Source organism: Rhinoderma darwinii, chromosome 1 (genome assembly GCF_050947455.1).
Source record: "Rhinoderma darwinii isolate aRhiDar2 chromosome 1, aRhiDar2.hap1, whole genome shotgun sequence".
NCBI classification, from domain to species: domain Eukaryota; kingdom Metazoa; phylum Chordata; class Amphibia; order Anura; family Rhinodermatidae; genus Rhinoderma; species Rhinoderma darwinii.
The window spans coordinates 647726951-647750284 of record NC_134687.1 but is presented as its reverse complement, the minus strand read 5'-3'; the positions used below and the strand labels follow the sequence as shown (position 1 = coordinate 647750284).

The 23334-nt window shown below is 45.5% G+C and overlaps 1 protein-coding gene across 1 annotated transcript in view; it reads right to left on the bottom strand.

The window, feature by feature from the left end:
• Positions 1-23334, bottom strand: part of LOC142657031 (uncharacterized) — a 58346-nt gene that overhangs the window by 31111 nt on the left and 3901 nt on the right. Inside the window, exons 2-6 of the mRNA XM_075832110.1 lie at positions 10092-10246; positions 9432-9611; positions 9232-9355; positions 2170-2267; positions 1889-2003 (exon numbers count right to left, since the gene is read on the bottom strand). Coding sequence (XP_075688225.1) covers positions 1889-2003; positions 2170-2267; positions 9232-9355; positions 9432-9611; positions 10092-10169 — 595 coding nt within the window. The 5' untranslated portion in view covers positions 10170-10246. The remainder of the gene's footprint in view (positions 1-1888; positions 2004-2169; positions 2268-9231; positions 9356-9431; positions 9612-10091; positions 10247-23334) is intronic.

Below are 23334 nucleotides of genomic sequence, written 5' to 3'. Positions count from 1 at the left end.
CACTACCTGTGTCGAGGACCCTGCTCCTTGTAAGCCGCAGGCCTAAAGTAGACTGTAGCCTACCAAATCGAACGGCGGGAACTGCAAGCTTTTAGGCTGGATTCACACGAGGTCATTACGTCCGTAATTGATGGACTCTCTGCCTCTCTGCCGGACAACTGTCCCGTACTGAAAACATGATTACAGTACGCGACAGTTGTCCGGCAGCGAGGCAGGGACTCCTAACATCGTACATAACTATGATGCTAGGAGCCCGGCTCCCTGCACTGTGTTCGGTCCGGGACTTGCGGCCAAAATACGTCCGTCAATTACTGACGTATTGACCTCGTGTGAATCCAGCCTTAGGATTAATTTTCAAATATATAAACCGTATTTTTCGGACTATAAGACTCAGTTTTTAGCAAGAATAAATCTTGCTAAAAAGTTGCTGCGTCTTATAGTCCGCAGTCAAGGGACCCGGCATCGCCGGGCGCCATGACCGCTTTATTACTGAACTCTCTCGACCCATGACGTGCCGGCACATCATGGAGCTGGAGGGGGATGATGTATGGAGCGGGCTCATGCACTGAGCCCGCTCCATACACTGCAGGTGTCCGCTTCTGACACGCTGCTAGAACGGCCAGAAACAGCAATTTCGCTGTTCCTGGCAGTGCTTGTGCCATAAAACACATGTATCCCCTATCCACATGATAGAGGATACATGTGTGATCGATAAGGAGAATGGGGACCGAAAGTTACCAAGAGTGCTGCATGAGAAGCTGTGACTTACGCGTTCTGTGTCCGGCAGCTTCAGAGAGATCAATGGGATTCTTCTGCGCACGCGCGAGCGGCTCTCCATTGATCTCTATGGAGCTGCGGAACAGATAAGCCGGACACAGAACCTGGAAGTCCAGGCTTCTCATGTAGCGCTCTGGGTGACTTTCGCTCCCCTGTTCTCCTTATTGCTGGTGGTCCCAGCGGTTGGACCCCCAGCGATCTCACATGTATCCCCTGTCCTGTAGATACATGTGTTTTATGGCAAACCCCTTTAACTAGTTAAATGCCGTGGTCAATAGTGACTGTGGCATTTATAGGGGTTTTTCCTTGAAGGACATTTATGACATATCCACAGGATAGGTCATAAATGTCAGGTAGATGCGGGTCCCACCTCTGGGACCCCTAATCCCCGTTCTAGCTTTCTGTGCTCTCCCGGCCACTTGATTACATGTGGAGTTACTGAAACAGTGCAACTCGCGGAGCTACGCTGTTTCCGTAACTAACATAGAACTGAACAGTAGAACTAAACAGTAGTTATGGAAACAGCGTAGCTCGCATACTTCGCTGCTTCCGTAACTGCCATTCACTACTATGGGAGTTAGGGAAACGGCGTAGTTACGCTGTTTCAGTAACTCCACATGTAACCAAGTGGCCGCTGGTTCAAGTCCCCTAGGGGAACTAATAAAATGTGGGAAAAAAAAAAAAAATGTTAGATACATTTTTAGGACTATAAAAAAAACAAAAAACCTTTTCCCATTTTTCCCCAAGCACAATGTAAAAAATAAAATTATTTCGTCCCGCAACAAAATAAGCCCTCACACCGCTCAATCGATAAAAAAAACCATGAAAACTTGATTTACACAATAGGTCTTTTTCTTATTCCCTTTAAGTCTTTAAAATGAGTTTTCCCCCGGCTGTTAGTGCACCTATTAAATCCCAGCTGCCCCTCCCTCAAAATCTGATACGAAGCCCAGTGCAGAGATTCATAGAACACCTTGTAGAAACTTCTATGTGCAGTCACAGCTCCCTCAGGTCCTGCACTATGTCTGAAGTGTTACTGTAATGTAGAACTAAGGAGGAACCCCACCTTAACAAACCTCCCAATTCACTTTCTAAATTCATTATTACTTACCTCTGGCAACACCTCCTGGAATTTCCTCCTCCACTTCACTCTTACACGATTGATCGCCCCTCATCTGCTCTTCTTCTGTTTCATCCTCCGCTTTATTATTAGTCAGATCTTCCCCCTGATTTCACACATGTAACAATTCAGTACAATACAGCAGAGAGTGCGAAGAATCTAACAGATCAATATAAGAAACCACCAAACTCTATGACCCCATCTATGACCGCAGGACCAAAAAGCTCCGCACCCCCCTATATAGATCTGGTATAGGGCTCAGCTTCATCTACCTGATGATTCTCTGGGACATGGTGATTTTCCTCTGGAGAGTCCTGGGAATACAGAGGACTGGGACATCTCTCTGGTGGATTTCTTCTACTGGAACCATCTGTAGGAAACACACAGTGACTGAATACATGACTACTGTATATCTGTCTATATATCAGATACTTCTCCCAAAACCATCAATTCTACGTTTATTAATCAGGACCTATATTACAATGTTGAGGTCCTCACTACCTGTGTCGAGGTCCCTGCTCCTTGTAAGCCGCAGGCCTAAAGCAGATTGTAGCCTACCAAATCGAATAGCGGGACACAGACGGATCCCTGCTCAGCCATAGTATTTAGCTGTATCTGCGGTCTGTGGATACATTTGAAAGTGGCAGCACACAGGGCGCTTCTATTTTAAGAGTGCCCTGCAACCAAATAGAGTGTCAGGGCATCGACTGCTTGTTAGCCTCTTAAAGGATATGTACGCCTTTGTAGGCAATATTTTATTTTAAATATATATATATATGTTATTAAACACTTTTTTTTTTTTGAATTTACTTTTAGTAAAACGCTTTATTTTTTAGTTTTTATGATACAGCCGTTATGTCTCCTCCATACACAGAAGCTGGACATTCTCTATCTGCCGAATCCGTAAGTGAAGTGAATGGACGACTCGGCTGATAGTGGGTCCTGTGTATCCATGTTCATCACCTTAGATGCAATCAATATTATTGTGATCCTGTGTGTTCGAGATAAAGGACCTGCTCTCAGTCGAGTCATCCGTTCATTTCACTTACAGATTTGGCTGATCGCGAATGAGGTTTCATTAAAATCAAATAAAAGAACAAAAACAAATATTTAATTTTAAAAAAATTGCCTACCGAGCTTTACATAGCCTTTTAAGGCGTTTTCCCCATCAGAGACATTAAGCAGCACAAATCCCGATATCAGGAGCGGTGTCACGCTGTAAGATCAGACAATCCCAGTCTGACGTAATGTAATCTTCAGAAAAAGCGTGGTGAACAGCAGCACACGTCTCCCAAGTTTCAATCAATAACTTCTTTTATTGGTCAAACATCCAGTAAAAAATGGCAACGTTTCAACCAGTGACAAGTGGAGGGTCTTTCTCAAGCCTTGAGAAAGACCCTCCACTTGTCACGGGTCGAAACGTTGTCATTTTTTTACTGGATGTTTGACCAATAAAAGAACTTATTAATTGAAACTTGGGAGACGTGTGCTGCTGTTCACCACGCTTTATCCACGGAATATGTCACCAATGTCAGAGATATGTGGGTCCCACCTCTGGGACCCGCACCTATCTCTAGAACAGGGTTCTCTAAACCCCGCTCTAGCTTTTTGTGTTTACGCTGCTTCCCGGCCACTTCCTGTTTACATGGTCGGGAGTTATGGAAACAGCGTAACCCGCTGAGCTACGCTGTTTCTGTAAGTCCCATAGAACTGAATAGTAGTTACGGTAACAGGGAAGCTCGCATGCTACGTTGTTTCCATAACTGCCATTCACTACTATGGGAGTTACGGAAACAGCGTTGCTCAGCAAACTATGCTGTTTCCGTAACTCCCGACCATGTAAACAGGAAGTGGGAGGGAGGCAGCGTGAACACAAAAAGCTAGAATGGGGTTTAGGGGGACCCCATTCTAGAGATAGGTGCGGGTCCCAAAAGTGGGATCCGCATCTATCTGACATTTAGGACATATCCTGTGGATATGTCATAAATGTACCTCATGGGAAAACCCCTTTAAGGACCAAACCATTTTTGGATTTAACAATACACAGAAAAGAAGAAGTGCAGTTCTGATTCTCAATCTGCAGAATGTTGATTTCTCTTGTGAAAACGCTGCAGAATTTCCACACAAAAAATCTGGTGGGACGTTCCGCAGTGTTCACGCCGTGTGTGGACGTACCATAAGTGTGATTAAGATTTTACTTATCCAAGTCATTGTGAGATTGTTTTTTCGGAACACATTGTACTTTATATCAGTGGTAAATTTTGCTTCATACATTATGTGTTATGTAATAAATAAGGATTAAAAAAAGACAAGTCTATCAAGTCCAAACTATAATCCGACCAGGTTGATCCAGAGGAAGATAAAACCAATCAAAGTTTTTACCGCTCTGACGGCACAGAAAGAAAAAAGAAAATCCAGCTTATACTCGATCATAAGGATGTGTGTCCCAAACTCCCTGCGAATGGATAATTCCATGATCCAGTGTAGGTGCAGAAGGTTCCTCTTATCCCTGTAGTACCACAAGGTTGTTGCTGGCCTCCCAACGTCGACGATCGTGGCAACAGCCTAAAACTCCAGTGTGGAATGAAAAAGGGACATAGTGCAACACCCTTCGACTGTTCAAATCACGTAAAATCAATGGTTCAAAGGCCTGACCCAGGGGCAATGCTCTTGCCAGACCCTGGGTTTCGTCCCTCCGCTTCGCACTTCCGGCTTCCTCTGTATCGTCAAGGTTGGGAGACCAGCAACGACCTTGTGGAACTACAGGGATCAGTGGAACCTTGTGCACCTACACTGGATCGTGGACTTATCCATTCGCAGGGAGTTTGGGACACACATCCTTATGATCGAGTATAAGCTGGATTTTCTTTTTTTCTGTGCCGTCTGAGCGGTAATAACTATTTGATATATTTTATCTTACACTGTTTGGGTGTTTCAGGACATCACCCTGCCTTACATAAATTAATTGTGTGTATATTTTATCGGTTTTGTAGTCTGTTGTGAGTCATAGAGCCAGGGAATACTGTTGGTTTTTTTAAGATAAAACCCCCCATGAGGTGGATGACAATTTTCTCATTAGGAGAAAAACTCCTCCCCGACTACAAATCTTGAAATCACAATAAATCCCTGGATCATCGTCCCATCTCCAGAATCTAGTACCCATAACTTGTAAAATTAAAGAGAACCTCCGATTATACTGACATTATATAGAAAACTATTATACTGCCAGAGTCCCAATAATAGCCTGCCTTTCTAAATTACTTGTATTACCATGTTTACTTCGAACGTCTGCCCATAGTCCGCACTGCCGGCTGCTCATAACTCTGAATAAGGAGTCAGCGTGTCCTAATAGTCTCTATGACTCCCGTATCCAGAACGGCCACCAGCGCTGTACAATGTAATGTGACATCTAATGCAGAGTTATAAACAGCCGGCAACGCGGACTATAGACAAAATGGTAATACAAGTAATTTAGAAAGACGATTATCGCCACACTCCTGCACGATAATAGTTTTTCTATATAATTTCAGTATAACTGGAGGCACTTTACAATATTTATAAGAAAGGCATCTGGGTCCTCCTTGAACTTGCTTAATGAACCAACAATCACAACATCCTGTGGCAGTGAGTTCGAAGTGTCACCGCTCTTCCTATAAAGAATCCCTGCCTATTTTGGCACAGAAACCTTCTTTCCTCCAAATGTAGAGGATGTCCCCTTGTCCATGTCACAGACCCAGGTGTAAAAAGATCATTAGAAAGATCTGTCCTGTCCAATTATATATCTGTACATTGTAATTAGATCGCCCCTAAGCTGTCTTTTTTTCTAAACTGAATAGCCCCAAGTTTGATGACCTTTCCTGGTACTGCAATCCACTAATTCCCTAGACTGTCTTGGTCGCCCTCTTTGCACTCGTTTTAGTTCAGCCATGTCCTTCTTTTACACAGGTGCCCAAAATTGTGCCCAATATTCCACGTGTGGTCTGACTAGTGATTTATATAGAGGCAAAACTAAGTTCTTGTCATGAGCATCTATCTGACGTTTATCTGGTGAATTTTCCTGGAAATCCTGTAGATTTTCTAATATGCACAGCATCAGCTAGCACTCTGCCCGGTACGCCAGCAATAGGCAATGTTACAGCCCCTTGCGGTCATGTGCTTGATAACATGCCGACACGAACAGCACAGGAAGTAAGCCCTCAGTCACGTGGGGCCATGTCGGCGCATCATCAATATAAGGAAAGCTACAGGACTTCCAGGAACAATTGACCGGATTTGCACCTCACGATTTAGTACTGAAATAAAAATTAAAGTACATTAGTGACTTCTTTTCACATAAAAAATATTAATCCAATGCAAACTTTGGTGCCCAGATAACCCCTTTAAGCCTTTGGCACAGGAGCCATTTTTAATTTTTTCATCTTTTCCTCCGCACCTTCCTTTATTTTTTCGCCGATATAGCGGTATGAGGGCTTGTTTTTTGCGAGACAAGTTTTAGTTTGTATTGCCACTTATGTGCCATAGAATATACTGCGAAACTGAAAAAAAATTCTTTGTGCGTTGGAATTGGAAAAAAACAACAACTTTTCCTCCATTATTTTTTGGATTTCGTTGTCATAGCGTTCACTGTGCGGTAAAAATTACATATTAACTTTATTCTGTGGGTTAACACGATTACGGCGATACCAAATTTATATAGATTTATTTATAATTTACTAATCTGACATAAGATAAACTGTTGAAAATATATTTTTCTGATGGTGGAGCGGTGTGAGGGCTTGTGTTCTGCGGGCGAGCTGTAGTTTTTATTGGAACTATTTTGGGGTGTATTTGCATTTAACACTTATTACATTTTTTGGGGGAGCCAAAGGAACATAAAACAGCAATTCTGACATTGTGAATTTTTATTTTAGCCTGTGGGTTAAATACAGTGATATTCGAATATTTCTTAATTGTACGTACGCGGCTGTACTAAATATGTTTACTTTATTATCTTTTACATTACTTTAAGGAAAAATGGGAAAAGGGTACTTTTTTGGAACTTTTAATGTTGCTTGTCCATAATTTTTTCGTAGGGCCTAATAGAATCAGAAAGATGGCAGATCTGGAGACCTTCATGAGACCCCCGAGCGGCCATGAAAACCATCAGCACCCCACAATCGTGTCGCGAGGGGTAGATGGACTGACGGAGGGGCTGCCCACCACTTTCTAACGGTTTAGATGCCGTAGCTGCTATTGATTGCGGCATCTAAGAGGTTAAACAGAGAGGATCAGAGTGCTCTCTGATCCTGGCCATTAGTGCGTGGTGTCAGCTGTAAGGGTATGTTCACACGGCCTATTTACGGACGTAATTCGGGCGTTTTTGCCCCGAATTACGTCCGAAAATAGCGCCTCAATAGCGCTGACAAACATCTGCCCATTGAAAGCAATGGGCAGACGTTTGTCTGTTCACACGAGGCGTAATTTACGCGCCGCTGTCAAAAGACGGCGCGTAAATAGACGCCCGCGTCAAAGAAGTGACCTGTCACTTCTTTGGCCGTAATTAGAGCCGTTATTCATTGACTCCAATGAATAGCAGCGCTAATTACGCCCGTAATTGACGCGGCGTTCAAGCGCCTGCACATGCCGTTACGGCTGAAATTACGGGGATGTTTTCAGGCTGAAACATCCCCGTAATTTCAGCCGTTACGGACGCCCTCGTGTGAACATACCCTTATACACAACTGACTTTGGCAGCATATGAAGCAGCTCTAGTCTGTGAGCCCGCTCCACACGTCTCCCCCGCTCCATGACGTACAGTGTCGTAACGGTGCAGCAAGTGGTTAAAGAGCATCGATCAAAATTAGTTTATTGAATCATTCGTTCCTTCGGTCGTTCGTTCCTTCGGTCGTTCGTTCCTTCGGTCGTTCGTTCCTTCGGTCGTTCGTTCCTTCGGTCGTTCGTTCCTTCGGTCGTTCGTTCCTTCCTTCGTTCCTTCCTTCGTTCCTTCCTTCGTTCCTTCCTTCCTTCGTTCCTTCCTTCCTTCGTTCCTTCCTTCCTTCGTTCCTTCCTTCCTTCGTTCCTTCCTTCCTTCGTTCCTTCCTTCGTTCCTTCCTTCCTTCGTTCCTTCCTTCGTTCCTTCCTTCGTTCCTTCCTTCGTTCGTTCCTTCCTTCGTTCCTTCCTTCGTTCCTTCCTTCGTTCCTTCCTTCGTTCGTTCCTTCCTTCGTTCCTTCATATACATGAAGGCCCGGTCGGGTGTTTATGTATCTTCAATAGGAAGAAGGGAGAAAGCCGCTGCCGCACTCCTCTGAAAGTGACTGATCTACTAACAAAAGGATCCGACATGTCGAAATTCCACAGCCCGATCTTTCTCTCTTGTGACATCTGCTGTGAGGGGAGAGTTGGTAAGACGCCATACACATTAGAAAAATCAGCAGGTCCGGCCATATACTTCGAATGTGTATGACCAGCTTAGCACACTGGCGGAGATTGATGACTGGCAGTAACATACACCTGGTACGACTGCCCATCCTCCCCACTACAAATGAGCGGTATGTCACAGAATATGATTTTCCCTCCCCACAAATGTGCACAGATGTGTAAACTAATGGCCCCACATCACAGATTTACAGCAGCTCTCAATGTCTGTGGGGGGCTGATATTAACCCCTTCCAGCATCGCTCCCTACATGTTCTGCACGGACAGGAGGTAAAGCAAGGAACGTGTGTTTGGAGCTCAGGCATCGGCCCCATCAAGAACGTCTGTCACACCCTCAGATTTTATGAGCAGGATCACAAAGGAAAAGCTGTCACTCATGCTGTGTGGGTAGGGGAAGCAGGACTCACAGGCTCTCTCTAGGAGTCCTGGCAGCATTTAGAAGGGAACTGAACTTGGAGCCATTAGACTCCCAGCATGTCACTAGAGTTTAGTGTTCTAAACCTGCCCACTTCAAAACCCTGTTTCAGCAAAAGAGCTTACAATTTACTGGGAATGAGCGCATGTGCATTACGCACATGAAGCAGAGGACGGTACACCTCGATTCACTGCGCTCATACAGTGTACTGCTCTTGGCTTCAATTGTACCAAAGGACACAATTTTATAATCCGTCTGGTGAATAGAGTGCTATGGATTTATTGGACGTATACCTGAAACACAGGGATCTAACGTGATGTGAAAAAAGACCGATATTGTGGAACGCCTACATTACATGTCATTGTACACACGTGTATATGTACTGCACATGATGGTATTAAGACTTCAATATGGCCGCCAGTCCAGCCTATAGCCACAATAATGGCAAATATATATATATATATATATATATATATATATATATATAAATATGTCTCTTCTTACCTTGTGATGTGCGCGGCCGGTAGTCCTCCGTCATGACCTCCTTGTCCAGATCCTGATGTCCTTCTAGATACTCCCACTCTTCCATGGAGAAATAGACAGTGACATCCTGACACCTTATAGGAACCTGAAACACACAAATGATAGAGTCATCACCGAGACACCTCCAATGCTGTTACTGTAGAATTTCCCAGCAGTGTCACCTCTCCAGTCAGAAGCTCAGTCATCTTGTAGATCAGGTCTAAGATCTTCTTCTTATTGTTCTTCTCATGTATCCGGGAGGGAGGGGGAGGCTCTGTGATGGGACAACTGCTCCATCCTCCCGACTCTTGGATATTGGGAGTCGTACAGTCACCCGATGTCTTCTTCACTATTGTGTACTCCTGTGTATGGAGAGAGACACATAGAGAATTGAACACAGTATTCCCCCCTCAGTAGAAAGAGGGAGATTGTGACCCCGCTGTATAGAGCTCTAGTGACCCCACATCTGTAATACTGGAGACCTCACCTACAAAAAGACATTGAGAAAATAGAACGAGGCCAAAACTAAAAAGGAAATAATATTGGGGGACTAGATGGACCATGTGCTCCCCTCCTGCCGTCATCTTCTATGTTTCTATATAGAAGTTTTCCTGATCCTCCTGGTTCCTTGTCATTCTCATTGCTCTACAACATTACTATTGCTGCATTGGTGACATGACACATAACTGACCATATTGGTGGTGGATCTTCAGCTTTTCTGCTGTTGGATTCTTGACGTCACTTGGAAGGTCTGGACGCGGTTATACAGGACACCGGATTCTTCCTATTATGTATTGTCCCTTCCCTATGAGTGACTTGTTCTATAATGTAGAAACGTTTACCTCTCCGCTCAACAAGTAGATGATCTCCAAGGTGAAGTCTAATATTCTTTTGCTAATCTCATTCCTGTCCTTGTCCATCCTTGGTGGGTCATTCAGGAGAAGGAACGTTAAGGAGGAGAAGCTGAGAAAACTGGAGGATCTAGTACTGCAGACGTCTTTATGAAGAAAGGAAAAGATGGAAATCATACAGGGGACAACATCATGTGTGACATACAGAACCTCACTTATTCATCATTGAGAGAAACATCTTCTCAGAGCCGTCACTACATGGAATAAAGGGGTATTCCCAACACGGACAACTCTCCCCAGGATATGCCAGAAATGTCTGATAGATGCGGCTCCACCTCTGGGTGGCCTTGTTAGGCGGTTCCCGTAACTGAATGGAGAGACACTATCTGCTCAGGTCCTCCTGCTATATAATATGCTGCCAACAGATCAGACTCGTGTTCAATGTGACAGATTCCCTTTATGAATTAATACACCCAATATATACGTTTTTACAGATATTAGAAGTTACCTCAGAGATCCTGGATTTTCAGAGACATCTAAAATTCTTATTTATTACGGTATTCACCTATTTCTTGTAGATGGTCATTCAGATGTGAGCAAAGTTACTATCTGGTTAAACAGACACCAACCATGGTTCATGGAAATCGTCAGTCCAGTGCGTATGTACGGAAGGTCCCGCCAGTCCAGTGCGTATGTACGGAAGCTCCAGTCAGTGAGGCGTGAGGAAGCATCATGTATTGTGCTGTGTGTGCAGGAGCTCTGTATTATCTGATCACTTAGAAGTCACATCTTACACAGACTTCTGTAAAGTGTGACCTGTCCTTCTACATTACTCTGTGCTACTCCTTCTAAACTTGTTCCTCCACTTCTACATTATTCTGTGCTTCTTCTACACCTGTCTTCCGCCTTCTAGACCTGTTGTAAAGGGAAGTGTCATATATATATATATATATATATATATATATATATATATATATATATAAAATGTCTCATGAGCCAGGGCTGTAGAGAAACAGCACTGGTCATGAGCAACGGCTTCACAAGGCAGAATAATTAGTTATTTTCTTTGTTTGGAAGCGATGGAGACAGGAGATACTGCTTTGATCTCATGTCTCCATTTTAAACTTCCCACACGCACGGGAGCTCTCTCGCGCGCATGAAATCTTGCGGGATTTCGCGCAGGCGCACACAAGTCAGCCGGTGATATGTTATCACCATGCCGACCCATGTTAGCCGGGACGAGCGCCTCTTGCCCCACTACGAGCGTATCGGCAGGGTTTAAATAGCCTTGCGTCGGTGCGCTCAGTAGCTGGGTCCTGCCATTACACCACCAACGAGAGCAGACTACCTCACCACTCCACCGACGAGGAGCAACTGGGACCTGCCTGCCTCCTACACCACCAACGTCAGCTCACCTGCTCCAGTCTCCTGCCTTGCGAATCTCTCCGGCTCCTGCTTCACCAACGACACGCTAAATATCAGGTGTAGCAACAGCGGCACTTAACCCTCTCTCTCCGTCTCCCCTTGCTATCCCTGAGTAACCCTTCCTGTCCCTAAGTAACCCTTGCTGTCCCTGAGTTAACCCTTGCTTCCCCATAGTCCCTAAATTAACCCTTGCTGACCTGCTCATCCCCTGTTGCATCCCTGGTTAACCCTTGAACCCTCACATTACGTTTAATCCTTCCCATTGTTAACCCTTTACCTGATTAACCCTTTGTGTACAGGGCCAGCTATATTAGGAGGGAGAGGGACAAAAATAGTGAGCGTGTCAGAATTACAACGTAACTTGTGTATGTATTGTAACGCAACGTATGTATGTATGTTTAGGTTAGGGGGTGGTGGTATAGATTAGGATTGTGATACCTTGTTTATACTGTACCACGTGTAGTGTCCGTGTATACAGTACACATTAAGTTATGTGTATTGCGATACACTGATATTATACTGTGATTATTTACTGTGTTTGGTGTATTTTATATGTAAGAGTGATTACGGTTTGTAATAATAAATATCTTTATTTACTAAACGGTCTTATTCCCTAGCAGCAAAGCAATTAGATCGACGTTACTATAAGAAAAAGGTAGGGGAACTAGGCATAACCCAAGTGATCCTGATATAAAAAGGAGCTAGCAATAGTGGGTGACACGAGTATGTGAACTCCGCTATTACTCCACCCCTGTACCTATGGCGAGCAAGCCCAAACTGTTTTCAATTTATTTCTGTGTTTTGTACAATAAAATTGTGTTAAAACGTGAATTACAGATAGGCGTGGACAGGTAACGTACGGACACGGTATAGTGTTGGGTTATTCTGTGCGCCTAGAACTATTGAAGTTCAGACGAGTAACACAATTTTATTTAAGGCTTGATACAGGATAGAAATGAGAACAGCGAACCTGTCATGCCCATGGCCGCAGGCTCACTCATCTCCTGACGGACGCAGACATGGATCTGTGAGCGCTGGCCCCCATCTCTTCCTCAGGAGACGCCAGCGCTCACTTCAGCTTCTTCTGGCCAGGTTCCGTAGGGTGCGCGAGCACGCTTGTGCCCGCTCTTAAAAGGCCAGTGCGCACACCTGAGTTAATTGCCAAATTAGCCCATGAGCAGCCTGAACTATAAGAAGGGCCCAGTCCCTTCCTGCCTTGCCTGAACTTTGTTGTCGTTACCCTAGTTTGTCTCTGCAAATGGTCTCCTAGTGTCTTCCAGTTCCCAGTGTTTCCCGTTCCTGCTACCTGTATCCTGTACTATCCTGGTCAAGTGCTGTATCAAGTTGGAGTCGTGCTGTGCCGTCTACCACACCTGTCCTGTTACACACGCCTGGTGTCTGCCTGCTGCCAAAGTCCCTTTCGAGCCTGCCTTGCTACTGTCCGAAGCTACCTCAGGTACACCTATACGAACTAAAGACCTTGACTTGTGTCCTGTTGGCCAGCTGCCATACCGTTAAGGCGGTACGGTCCAGTGGGTCCACGTACCTAACTTAACAGTAAGCTCAGGCCATGGACCCCGCTGCTCAATCCAAGACCATGATGACGTCACAAGAGATGTGGGTGGATATGCTAGACCTCCTGTCTCGACTGGACCAACTCCTCCATGCATTGAACATTATTGCACATCGGCTGGATGTGCAAGCTGCCATTCCTCCTACGACACCTTCTGGCAGTACAGATCCTCAGACTACACCTCCTTGCAGTGATGATCCTCGATTATCTTTGCCGCTTCCTGACCGCTATGATGGAGACGCCAAGACCTGCCATGGATTTTTGAACCAGTGCCAGATCCAGTTTAGTCTATAGGCAAGGGCATTTTTGTCTGACACCGCAAGTGTCTCTCCTCACTGACAGGGCCCTTGCATGGGCGAACCTTGTCTGGGAGAGACCAGGACCAGAGACCCGTGACTTCCAGGGGTTCCTACGGACATTTTGTACGGTGTTTGAGGAGCCTGGACGAGACTCGTCTGCAGCCGCCTCCTTGCTGAATCTACACTAGAGGGACACCCCCGTGGGAGAGTACGCCATCCACTTCCGCACCCCGGTGGGAGACTTGCTGTGGAACAATGAGGCCCTGGTGGCTATATTCTGGCAGGGACTGTCTCCTGAGATTAAGGACGAGCTTGCTGCCCGAGATCTACCGTCTACCCTGAATGACCTCATCCTTCTGGCCGCCCGGATTGATAGAAGGATCCGAGAACCGTTCCAAGAATATCGTCAGGAGGGACAAATCCATAGCCCGGTTCCTACTTTGCAGCAACCCCTGCTGTCCTCATATGCTGATCCTCCAAAGGGGTCTGTGAGGATGGACCAGTTTAAGCGGTCTACCCAGGAGAGACAACGCAGATGCACCTCAGGACTCTGTCTATATTGCGGCCTCAGAGGCCATCTTGTGCGTCTGTGCCCCCAAAGGCCCCAGAACCTAGGGTTGGTGGGAGAGACAACCCTGGGTAAAGAAGGACTTTTGTCTAAATTGTACATTCCCGTGACCATAGTGTCCGGCGAAAAAACACACCGGGTCTTTGCTTATCTGGACTCTGGCTCTGCTGCTAATTTCATTTGAAGAGACCTGGTGGATCTTCTCCAATTGCCCACAATCCCTCTGGAGAGGCCTTTGATGGTTGCCTCTGTGAACGGACTACCTCTGCCAGACCCAGTTGTAGCTGTGACAAAGCCACTGACGCTCCAAGTAGGAGCCCTCCATTCCGAGCTCATCTCGTTTTTTGTCCTGGCTAAAGCCATCAACCCTGTGCTGATGGGCCTGCCCTGGCTCCGACTACATGCCGCAGTCCTGGACTAGAATTCTGGAGAGGTTCTCCAGTGGGGTTCCGAGTGTCTCATCCGCTGCCTGGTACAGATTCGTTCGGCTCAGCCTCAGTCCTTGGCAGGATTGCCTTGTCATTATTCTGAATTCTCGGATGTCTTCAGCAAGAAAGAGGCGGAGACGCTGCCCCCACAACGGTCGTATGAATGTCCTATCGAGCTGGTGCATCCCTTCCCCGTGGTAGAAGGGTACATCCTCTCTCCTTGCCAGAGACTCTGTCCATGTCCGCCTATGTTAAGGAGAACTTTGTGGTTTCGTACAGAAGTCTTCCTCCCGGGCTGGAGCCAGGTTCTACATAGTCAAGAAAAAAGGATGGTTCTCTGCGTCCTTGCATCGACTACCGGGGTCTCGACCGGATCACTGTAAAAAATAGATATCCATTGCCATTTATTTCTGATCTGTTTGATCATATACAAGGAGCTAAGATTTTTTCGAAGCTAGACCCACGGGTGCTTACAACCTAATTCAGATCCAGGGTGACGAATGGAAGACGGCATTTAACACCCATGACGGACACTATGAATATCTAGTAATGCCCTTTGGCCTGTGTAATGCTGCCGCGGTTTTCCAAGAGTTCGTTAATGACATCTTCCGTGACCTCCTCTATGTTTGTGTTGTGGTCCATCTTGATTTTTTCTCCAGAGACACGTCCGTCAAGTTTTGTTGCAGTTAAGGGAGAATCACCTGTACGCCAAGTTGGAGAAGTGCGTGTTTGAAAGAGATGCTCTACCCTTCCTGGGTTACATCATCTCGGATCAAGGCCTCAAGGAGGAAGTTTTACGCCTCAAATTCCGCCTGAAAAAACACCCCTAATATGCCTACAAACATCTGCCCATTGCTTTCAATGGGAATTACGACGTTCTGTTCCCACGAGCATTTATTTTACGATTCGCTGTCAAAAAACGGAGCGTAAAAATATGCAAAATAGCAGGTCACTTCTTGAGGCGTTTTTTGGAGCTGATTGAACACTATGAAAAACGCCTCAAAAAACGTCTGAAAAGAAGCCTCAAAAGAAGCTCCAAATTTCATTCTCCGCTTCAAAAACGCCTGAAAATCAGAGGCGGCTTTCTCTGAAATCAGCTCCGTATTTTTCAGACGTTTTTTGTTAAGCGTGTGAACATACCCTTAGAGACATTCCCCCAGGGAGGACTTTTGTGCGTTTGGCTGACAGAAGAAGAATCCTCCGCTGGGGAAACAGTTCCAAACTGGAAGAACCTTTTATTTGGTGGATTGGAGGGGGTATGGTCCTGAAGAGAGGTCCTGGGAGCCAGGAGAGAACCTCAATACCCCTACCCTCCTGAAGAAGTTTCTCTCTCGATCTGGCCCCAAGAGGAGGGGGTGTAAGAGGGGGGAATACTGTCATGCCCATGGCTGCGGGTCGTCAGGCTCACTCATCTCCTGACGGGCGCAGCCATTGATCTATGAGTGCTGGCCCCCATCTCCTCCTCAGGAGACGCCAGCGCTCACCTCCGCTTCTTCTGGCCGGGTCCCATAGGGTACGCTCGTGCCCGCTCTTAAAGGGCCAGCGAGCGCACCTGAGTTAAGTGCCAAATTAGCCCATGAGCACCCTGGACTATAAGGACGACCCAGCCCCTTCCTGCCTTGCCTGTGCTTTGTTGTCGTTACCCTAGTTTGTCTCTGCAAATGGTCTCCTAGTGTCTTCCAGTTCCCAGTGTTTCCCGTTCCTGCTACCTGTATCCCGAGCTATCCTGGATATTTATACTATATAGGCGTTGCCAGTATTTATAATGCATAATTAGAAAACCACACCAGAAAAACAACTGGAGAATCAACCATTGGATAGTTGTGTATTTGCGCCCAATGTTTTAATTGCTCTCTATTAGGATATTGTTGAAATTGTTATTATACTATTAACTCAGGTAGAAAGGTGCAGGCAGGTAACATAAGTTCACGGTGTAGTGTTTTATGTTATACTGTGCACCTAGACCTGGGGGGTTCAGACAGGTAACAACTTCATCTGAGGCCTAATGCGAGTGCAATTAAATACAGTGAATAAAAGTATGGCTGATTCTTTTGTGTTAACTGGAGTGTTCCCTTAGGAAAATTTGGACACGGGGAGGTAACCCCTGGCATTACAACAATATCTTGATTTTAAGATAATGGGTTTGGTAAGACAGGGATATAGTTCCACAAATCTAAGAACCACAAAAACAGTACTTCATCCATAGCTCCCCTCTGATATCCTGACCTACACCAGTGTTGGGATACCCAGGGCGGTCCTGTGATATGAAGGCTAATCCAAAGCCCTCCTCAAGACATGGGTCAAGGATATTGGTGCTGGTATCAAATGCAGAATGCTTCATATACCATCCACGCGAATAACTGCACCGAAAGAGGCATACTTCTCCCAGGAGCATATTGTACCATTAATCCCCTATTAGGCATTGATGTGGTCGATCAGAAGGGAAGAACTCCAGTGACTCCTGAAAAGAGGCTTGACATCAGTCTATACACCCCTGTGAGACTCCATACAATTCCTCTTGGGTTTGGCATCGAACCGAGAAAGCTCCTGCTAGACTTCAGTGAGGAAGAGGATGTCGTGGAGAAACTGAAGATTTCCAACATCGAGCCACCATTAAGTTGGAACATGACACAATGAAGGTCACAGGAATTGTAAACAGCCTTGAGACGGACTCAGAAGTGTCTTGGGACTATATCCAAACAAGCTCTCCCATCAAGGCCACTTCCTTCTTTAATTTGGTCATCCAGCTGGTGATAATCCTTCTCATTCTCGTAGTACTCATGGACTGTTAGTCGTGTACAGACCAATGAAAGGACTGGTCGACCAAGCACAACGAGGTCAAGCAGAAAGCCATGAATATATTCATAGACGGGGTTTAAAGAGGCTCTGTCACCACATTAGAAGTGCCCCATCTCCGACGTAATCTGATCGGCGCTGCAATGTAGATAACAGTGGTTTTTATTTTGAAAAATGATCATCTTTGAGCAAGTTATGAACAATTTTAGATTTATGCTAATTACTTTCTTAATAGACAACTGGGCATTTTTTTAATTTTTACCAAGTGGGCGTTGTAAAGACAAGTGTATGACGCTACCCAATCAGCGTCATACACTTCTCTTGATTGAGGCTTAGCTGTAGTGACAGCACAGCGTGATCTCGCAAGATCACGCTATGCTGGAAGTCCCACAGAAATTTTACCGAAGTGTCGGGAGTGTGAATAGACATCGCATCATGGCTGGAGGCAATGTCTATTCACTCTCAAGACACTTCGGTAAAGTTAAAGTGGGAGTAAGTGACAGCACAGCGTGATCTCGTGAGATCACGCTGTGCTGTGAGTACAGCTAAGCATGAACGAAGAGAAGTGTATGACACGGATTGGTCAGCATCAGACACCTCTCTTTACAACGCCCACTTGGTAAAAAGTTAAAAAACACCCAGTTGTCTATTAAGAAAGTAATTAGCATAAATCTAAAATGGTTCATAACTTGCTCAAAAATGATCATTTTTCAAAATAAAAACCACTGTTGTTATCTACATTATAGCACCGATCCGATTATGTAGGAGATAGGACACTTCTAATGTGGTGACAGAGCCTCTTTAATGACATAATAATACACTCCTGCGACCCAGAATTGTTTATCGTGTGTGTGTGTGTATATATGTGTATTTGTAAAGTGCAAATCTGAATCAATGGGTCGTACAAAAACTTTCAAGGTGTACATATAGACATGCTAGGTGTTGATATGTGTCCGCAACAGGCATACTCAGCGAGGACATGCCTGTCCCACAATGAGTGATTATATACGTGTAGGTGGGTATATAGTTACAGCCTGTAGTCACCCCATTTACATGTGTACGTTACATGTGTTTATGGAGGAGTACTGAGAGATGCTGTTTGAGCATGAATCTCTATATGTACATATACCTATGGTTTGGGGGGGAATATTTTTGTATGTTTGGTTATTTTACACTTTGTTTGTATGATAGGGTAGTGTGTAGGAACCCTTAGGGACAGGTAAGGTACACACACATCCTTGTAGGTAATTGCCACCTCAAACTTGGAACTGGTATGGTCCATTCGATGATGGATTGAATTTTAGAGGGGAAATGGAAGGCGATGCTCCGCCCCATAATTAGATTCCTGGGTACTGAGACATCACCTCTCTCTCAGGGATGTTAACCTGTCATGATAGAGATCTGCATATCGGCCCACAAAGATTGTTTTGTCTTCAATTAAGATGTTAGAAAGGTTTGGAAAAGTAACGGATTACATACAAAAGTTGTCGAAAAGCGGGCTAAGCCATTCCAATGCTGACCGTGTGAGGGCACAAGTAGCCTTACACGGGTCGGCATGGTAAAATTGGATCGGAATCTGGAAAGACCTGCTGACGCCGCTAAAGAGGAAAATATCCATAAAGAAAGATCAAGATCTAAGAAAGAAGAAGATCCAGAACTTTGAGTTTGTTACAGACTTTGAGGTTTTGTTTCAACTTCGTTCTATGGACTATTATGAGGTTCAGTTTCTTTGGACACTAGACTCCTGAGTCTGAGGACTGGCAGGAGGGTGTGCTTGAGGATGTGTTATGTCGAGTACCTAAGTCCAAAAGTATACTTACTTCAATCTCAGACCATTACCAGTAACCAGGGAGGTTGAGGGGGGTAAATACAACCACACAAACACTTCCCCAAATTGCAATGTCGAGTCCCCAACAAAAGGGGGATTGTAAAGGGAATTGTCCCCTAATATATTGTAATAATCCAGGAGGAAAAGTCCTGGATAATGTGTATGTGTCACTTAGGTTGATTGCTTCAGTGATGTAGATCCTGGTATTTGGGGTCCAGGATTTAAGTTTGACTTGGGTAGGAAGGTCAATCCCATACTCCATTGATGGTTTTCCACCTGTCTTCAATCTAGGAAAACAGATAGAGCATGGTGTGTGAGGTGGAGAGAGAGGACTGGAAGCTGAGTAACAGGGAGGAGTGTGTTGTACTAGAGCTGCACATGTTATGCTGGCTGCAGGCTGGACAAGCTTTGTAGCTGAGAACTTCTGCTATACCCCTACCACACAAACAGTGAGACCAACCTGGTTTATTTATAACCGCTTGCCTGAGTGAGGATGTTTGTGTTATGATTTACTGCTTATGATATTCTAATGAAGAAAGCTGCTTTAAGTTGGACTTTATTTTTCTGGTTTCTTAAATAAACTAAGCCTTGACAACTGAAGCTACCCTGTGTCCTTGGCTACTATATTCACACTGCTAGCGAGCAACAGTGTGTGTGTGTGTGTGTGTGTGTGTGTGTTTTCGTTTCTCATGAGCCAGTCCTGGTCATGAGCGCCGGCTTCACAACAAGGGAGGACAATTCGTTATTGTCCAGCTTTGTTTGGAAGTGATGGAAACATGAGGTAGTGCTTTGATCTCCTGTCGATTTTAAATTTCCCACACGCCGCACACGCGCTCTCGTGTGATGTTATCACCATGCCGACCCATGCTAGCCGGGTACGAGCGCCTCTCGCCCCGCTACGAGTGTACCGGCAGGGTTTAAATAGCCCTGCGTCGGTGCGCTCAGTAGCTGGGTCCTGTTACCATACCACCGAAAGCAAACTACCTCACCACTCCACCGACGAGGAGCAGCTGGGACCTGCCTGCCTCCCACACCACCGTCAGCTCACCTGCTCCAGTCTCCGGCTCCTGCTTCACCAATAACACACTAAGTATCAAGTGTAGCAATAGCTACACTTAACCCTCTCTCTCCGTCTCCCCTTGCTGTCCCCGAATAACCCTTGCAGTCCCTGAGTTATCCCTTGCTTCCCCAAGTCCCTAACTTAACCCTTGCTGACCTGCTCATCCCGTTGTATCCCTGGTTAACCCTTGAACCCTCACATTACGTTTAACCCTTCCCAATGTTAACCCTTTACCTGATTAACGCTTAGTGTACAGGGCCAGTTATATTAGGAGGGAGTGGGACAGAAATAGTTAGCGTGTAAGAATTACAACGTAACTTGTGTATGTATTGTAACGCAACGTATATATGTAATGTTTAGGTAAGTAGGTGGTGGTATAGATTAGGATTGTAATACCTTGTTTATACTGTACCATGTGTAGTGTCAGTGTATTTAGTATACATTAAGTTATGTGTATTGGGATACACTATTATACTGTGATTATTTAAGGTGTTTGGTGTATTTTATATGTTAGGGTCAGATTACACTGAGTTTTTTGACACGGAAACTGCGTCGGAAAAGGCGTCAAAAAACATCCGAAAATGCCTCCCATTTTGATTTTCCCGCGAGCCGTTTTTTCCGACATGCCCTATCTTCGGGCGTTTACGTCTCTGACCTCCCATTGACATCATTGGGAGGCAGAGAAAGTGTATTTTGCAGCGTTTTTTACCAGAGGCGCTCAATTGCCACGGGCGAAAAACTACGCGAAAAATCGGCGTGCAGGCAGAGCAAAATCTGCCTCAAAATTCCAAACTGAATTTTGAGGCAGATTTTCTTCCTGCAAAAAACTCTGTGTGAACCTAGCCTAAGAGTGATTACTGTTTGTAATAACAAATATTATCTTTATTTACTATTTAGTATCTCCCACTCACACACCACCACCTCCTCCTCCTCCTCCTCGTCCCACCCTCCCTCTGTTAGTGTCCTCAATGTTCTCAGTATCTTTGGTCAGATTTACTTTTCTGGTCTTGGTGACCTCCCTGCTAACTAGAGAGTATAAGGGTATGTGCACACACACTAATTACGTCCGTAAGTTACGGACGTATTTCGGCCGCAAGTACCGGACCGCACACAGTGCAGGGAGCCGGGCTCCTAGCATCATAGTTATATACGATGCTAGGAGTCCCTGCCTCTCTGCAGGACAACTGTCCCGTACTGTAATCATGTTTTCAGTACGGGACAGTAGTTCCACGGAGAGGCAGGGACTCCTAGCATCGTACATATGTATGATGCTAGGAGCCCGGCTCCCTGCACTGAGTTCGGTCCACTACTTGCGGCCGAAATACGTCCGTCAATTACGGACGTAATTAGTGTGTGTGCACATACCCTAACAGTCATCTCCTCCTTCACCTCCCGCTTCCTAAATATCAACATGAAAAAAAACCGCATCTTTACCCCATTTCACTCAACCCTCTTAGGCTGGGTTCACACGACCTATTTTCAGACGTAAACTAGGCGTATTATGCCTCGTTTTACGTCTGAAAATAAGGCTACAATACGTCGGCAAACATCTGCCCATTCATTTGAATGGGTTTTCCGACGTACAGACCTGTCATTTACGCGTCGTCGTTTGACAGCTGTCAAACGACGACGCGTAAAAATACAGCCTCGTCAAAAGAAGTGCAGGACACTTCTTTCAGACGTAATTTGAGCCGTTCATTGAACTCAATGAAGCACAGCTCAAAATTTACGGCTGTCAGAGAAGCCTCGCAAAATGCGAGGAGGAGCAATTACGGCTGAATAGAGGCAGCTGTTTTCTCCTGAACACAGTCTGTCATTTCAGACGTAAAAGCCTGCTACCGTGTGCACATACCCTTACCAGAACTATCAATCACCGTTAATGGCTCCACACTTTTCCCCGTCTCACAGGTCCGCTGTATTGGGATAACCCTTAACTTCAAACGGCACAGCCAAGGGCATACGACTTCTTGCTGCCTCCACCTCAAAAACCCTGTCGGTGTCAGTCTTTCCTCACCCTCGAACAGACAAAAATGCTAGTATATATGCCCTCATCATCTACTGTCTAGACAACTTCAACATCCTTCTCTGTGGCTTCCCATCTAACACTATTGCACCACTGCCCATTCTCAAATTTGCTGTAAGGGTACGTTCACACGGCAGCCTCCGTTACGCCTGAAATTACGAATCGATTTTCAGGAGAAAACAGCTCCGGAATTTCAGACGTAATGGCATGTGCAGGCGTTTTTCGCAGCGTCCATTGCGGACGTAATTGGAGCTGTTTTTCCATGGAGTCAATGGAAAACGGCTCCAATTACGTCTCAAGAAGTGACAGGCACTTCTTTGACGCAGGCACGTAAAAAAAAAATGACCGTCGGCACAGTACATCGTAAAACCCATTTAAAATGAATGGGCAGATGTGTGCCGACGCTTTGGAGCCGTATTTTCGGACGTAATTCGAGGCTAAAACGCCCGAATTACGTCCGTAAATAGGGTATGTGAACCCAGCCTAAGGGTAAATCTACATCTCCCTTCACTCCACCTCTGTGGTCACTGGCTACCCAAAGCCTACTAAATGAAGTTCAAAATCTTAAAAATTACATGCAAGGCTGTCAACATCCTGTCCCCACCATACATCTCTGACCTAATTGCGATACCTACCCACACGTAATATCCTGTCCACAACCTGTCCCCTCCATACATCTCTGCCCTAATCTCCCGATACCTACCCACATGTAATCTCCGGTCCACTACATGTGCCCATCCATACAGCTCTGCTCTAATCTCCAGTTACCTACCCACAAGTAATCTCCTGTTCACGACCTGTCCCCTCCTTACACCTGTGCCCTAATCTACCAGAAAACATTAGATGCAGAAACTGTCCCCTCCATACATCTCTGCCCTCATCTCCCGACACCTCCCCACACCTAATCTCCGGTCCCCACAAGATCTTTTTTGCTCGCCTTTTATCTGTTCCTCACATCATCGTCGAGAAGATTTCTCCCGTGCATCCCCCATACTCTGGTACTCTTTAAATAAACACAGCAGATCTCTCCTACTATCCAAACCTTCACTAGTAACCTGAACACCCCCTCTCCAGAAAAGCTTACACCCTGAAATAACCCAGCTGCCACTACTCCACCGGATGACCAGCTTCTACCCTCACCTACTGTCTCCTTCTCTTGTAGAGTGTAGTCTACGCGGGGAGGGTCTCTCCTTCTCTTGTAGAGTGTAGTCTACGCGGGCAGGGTCTCTCCTTC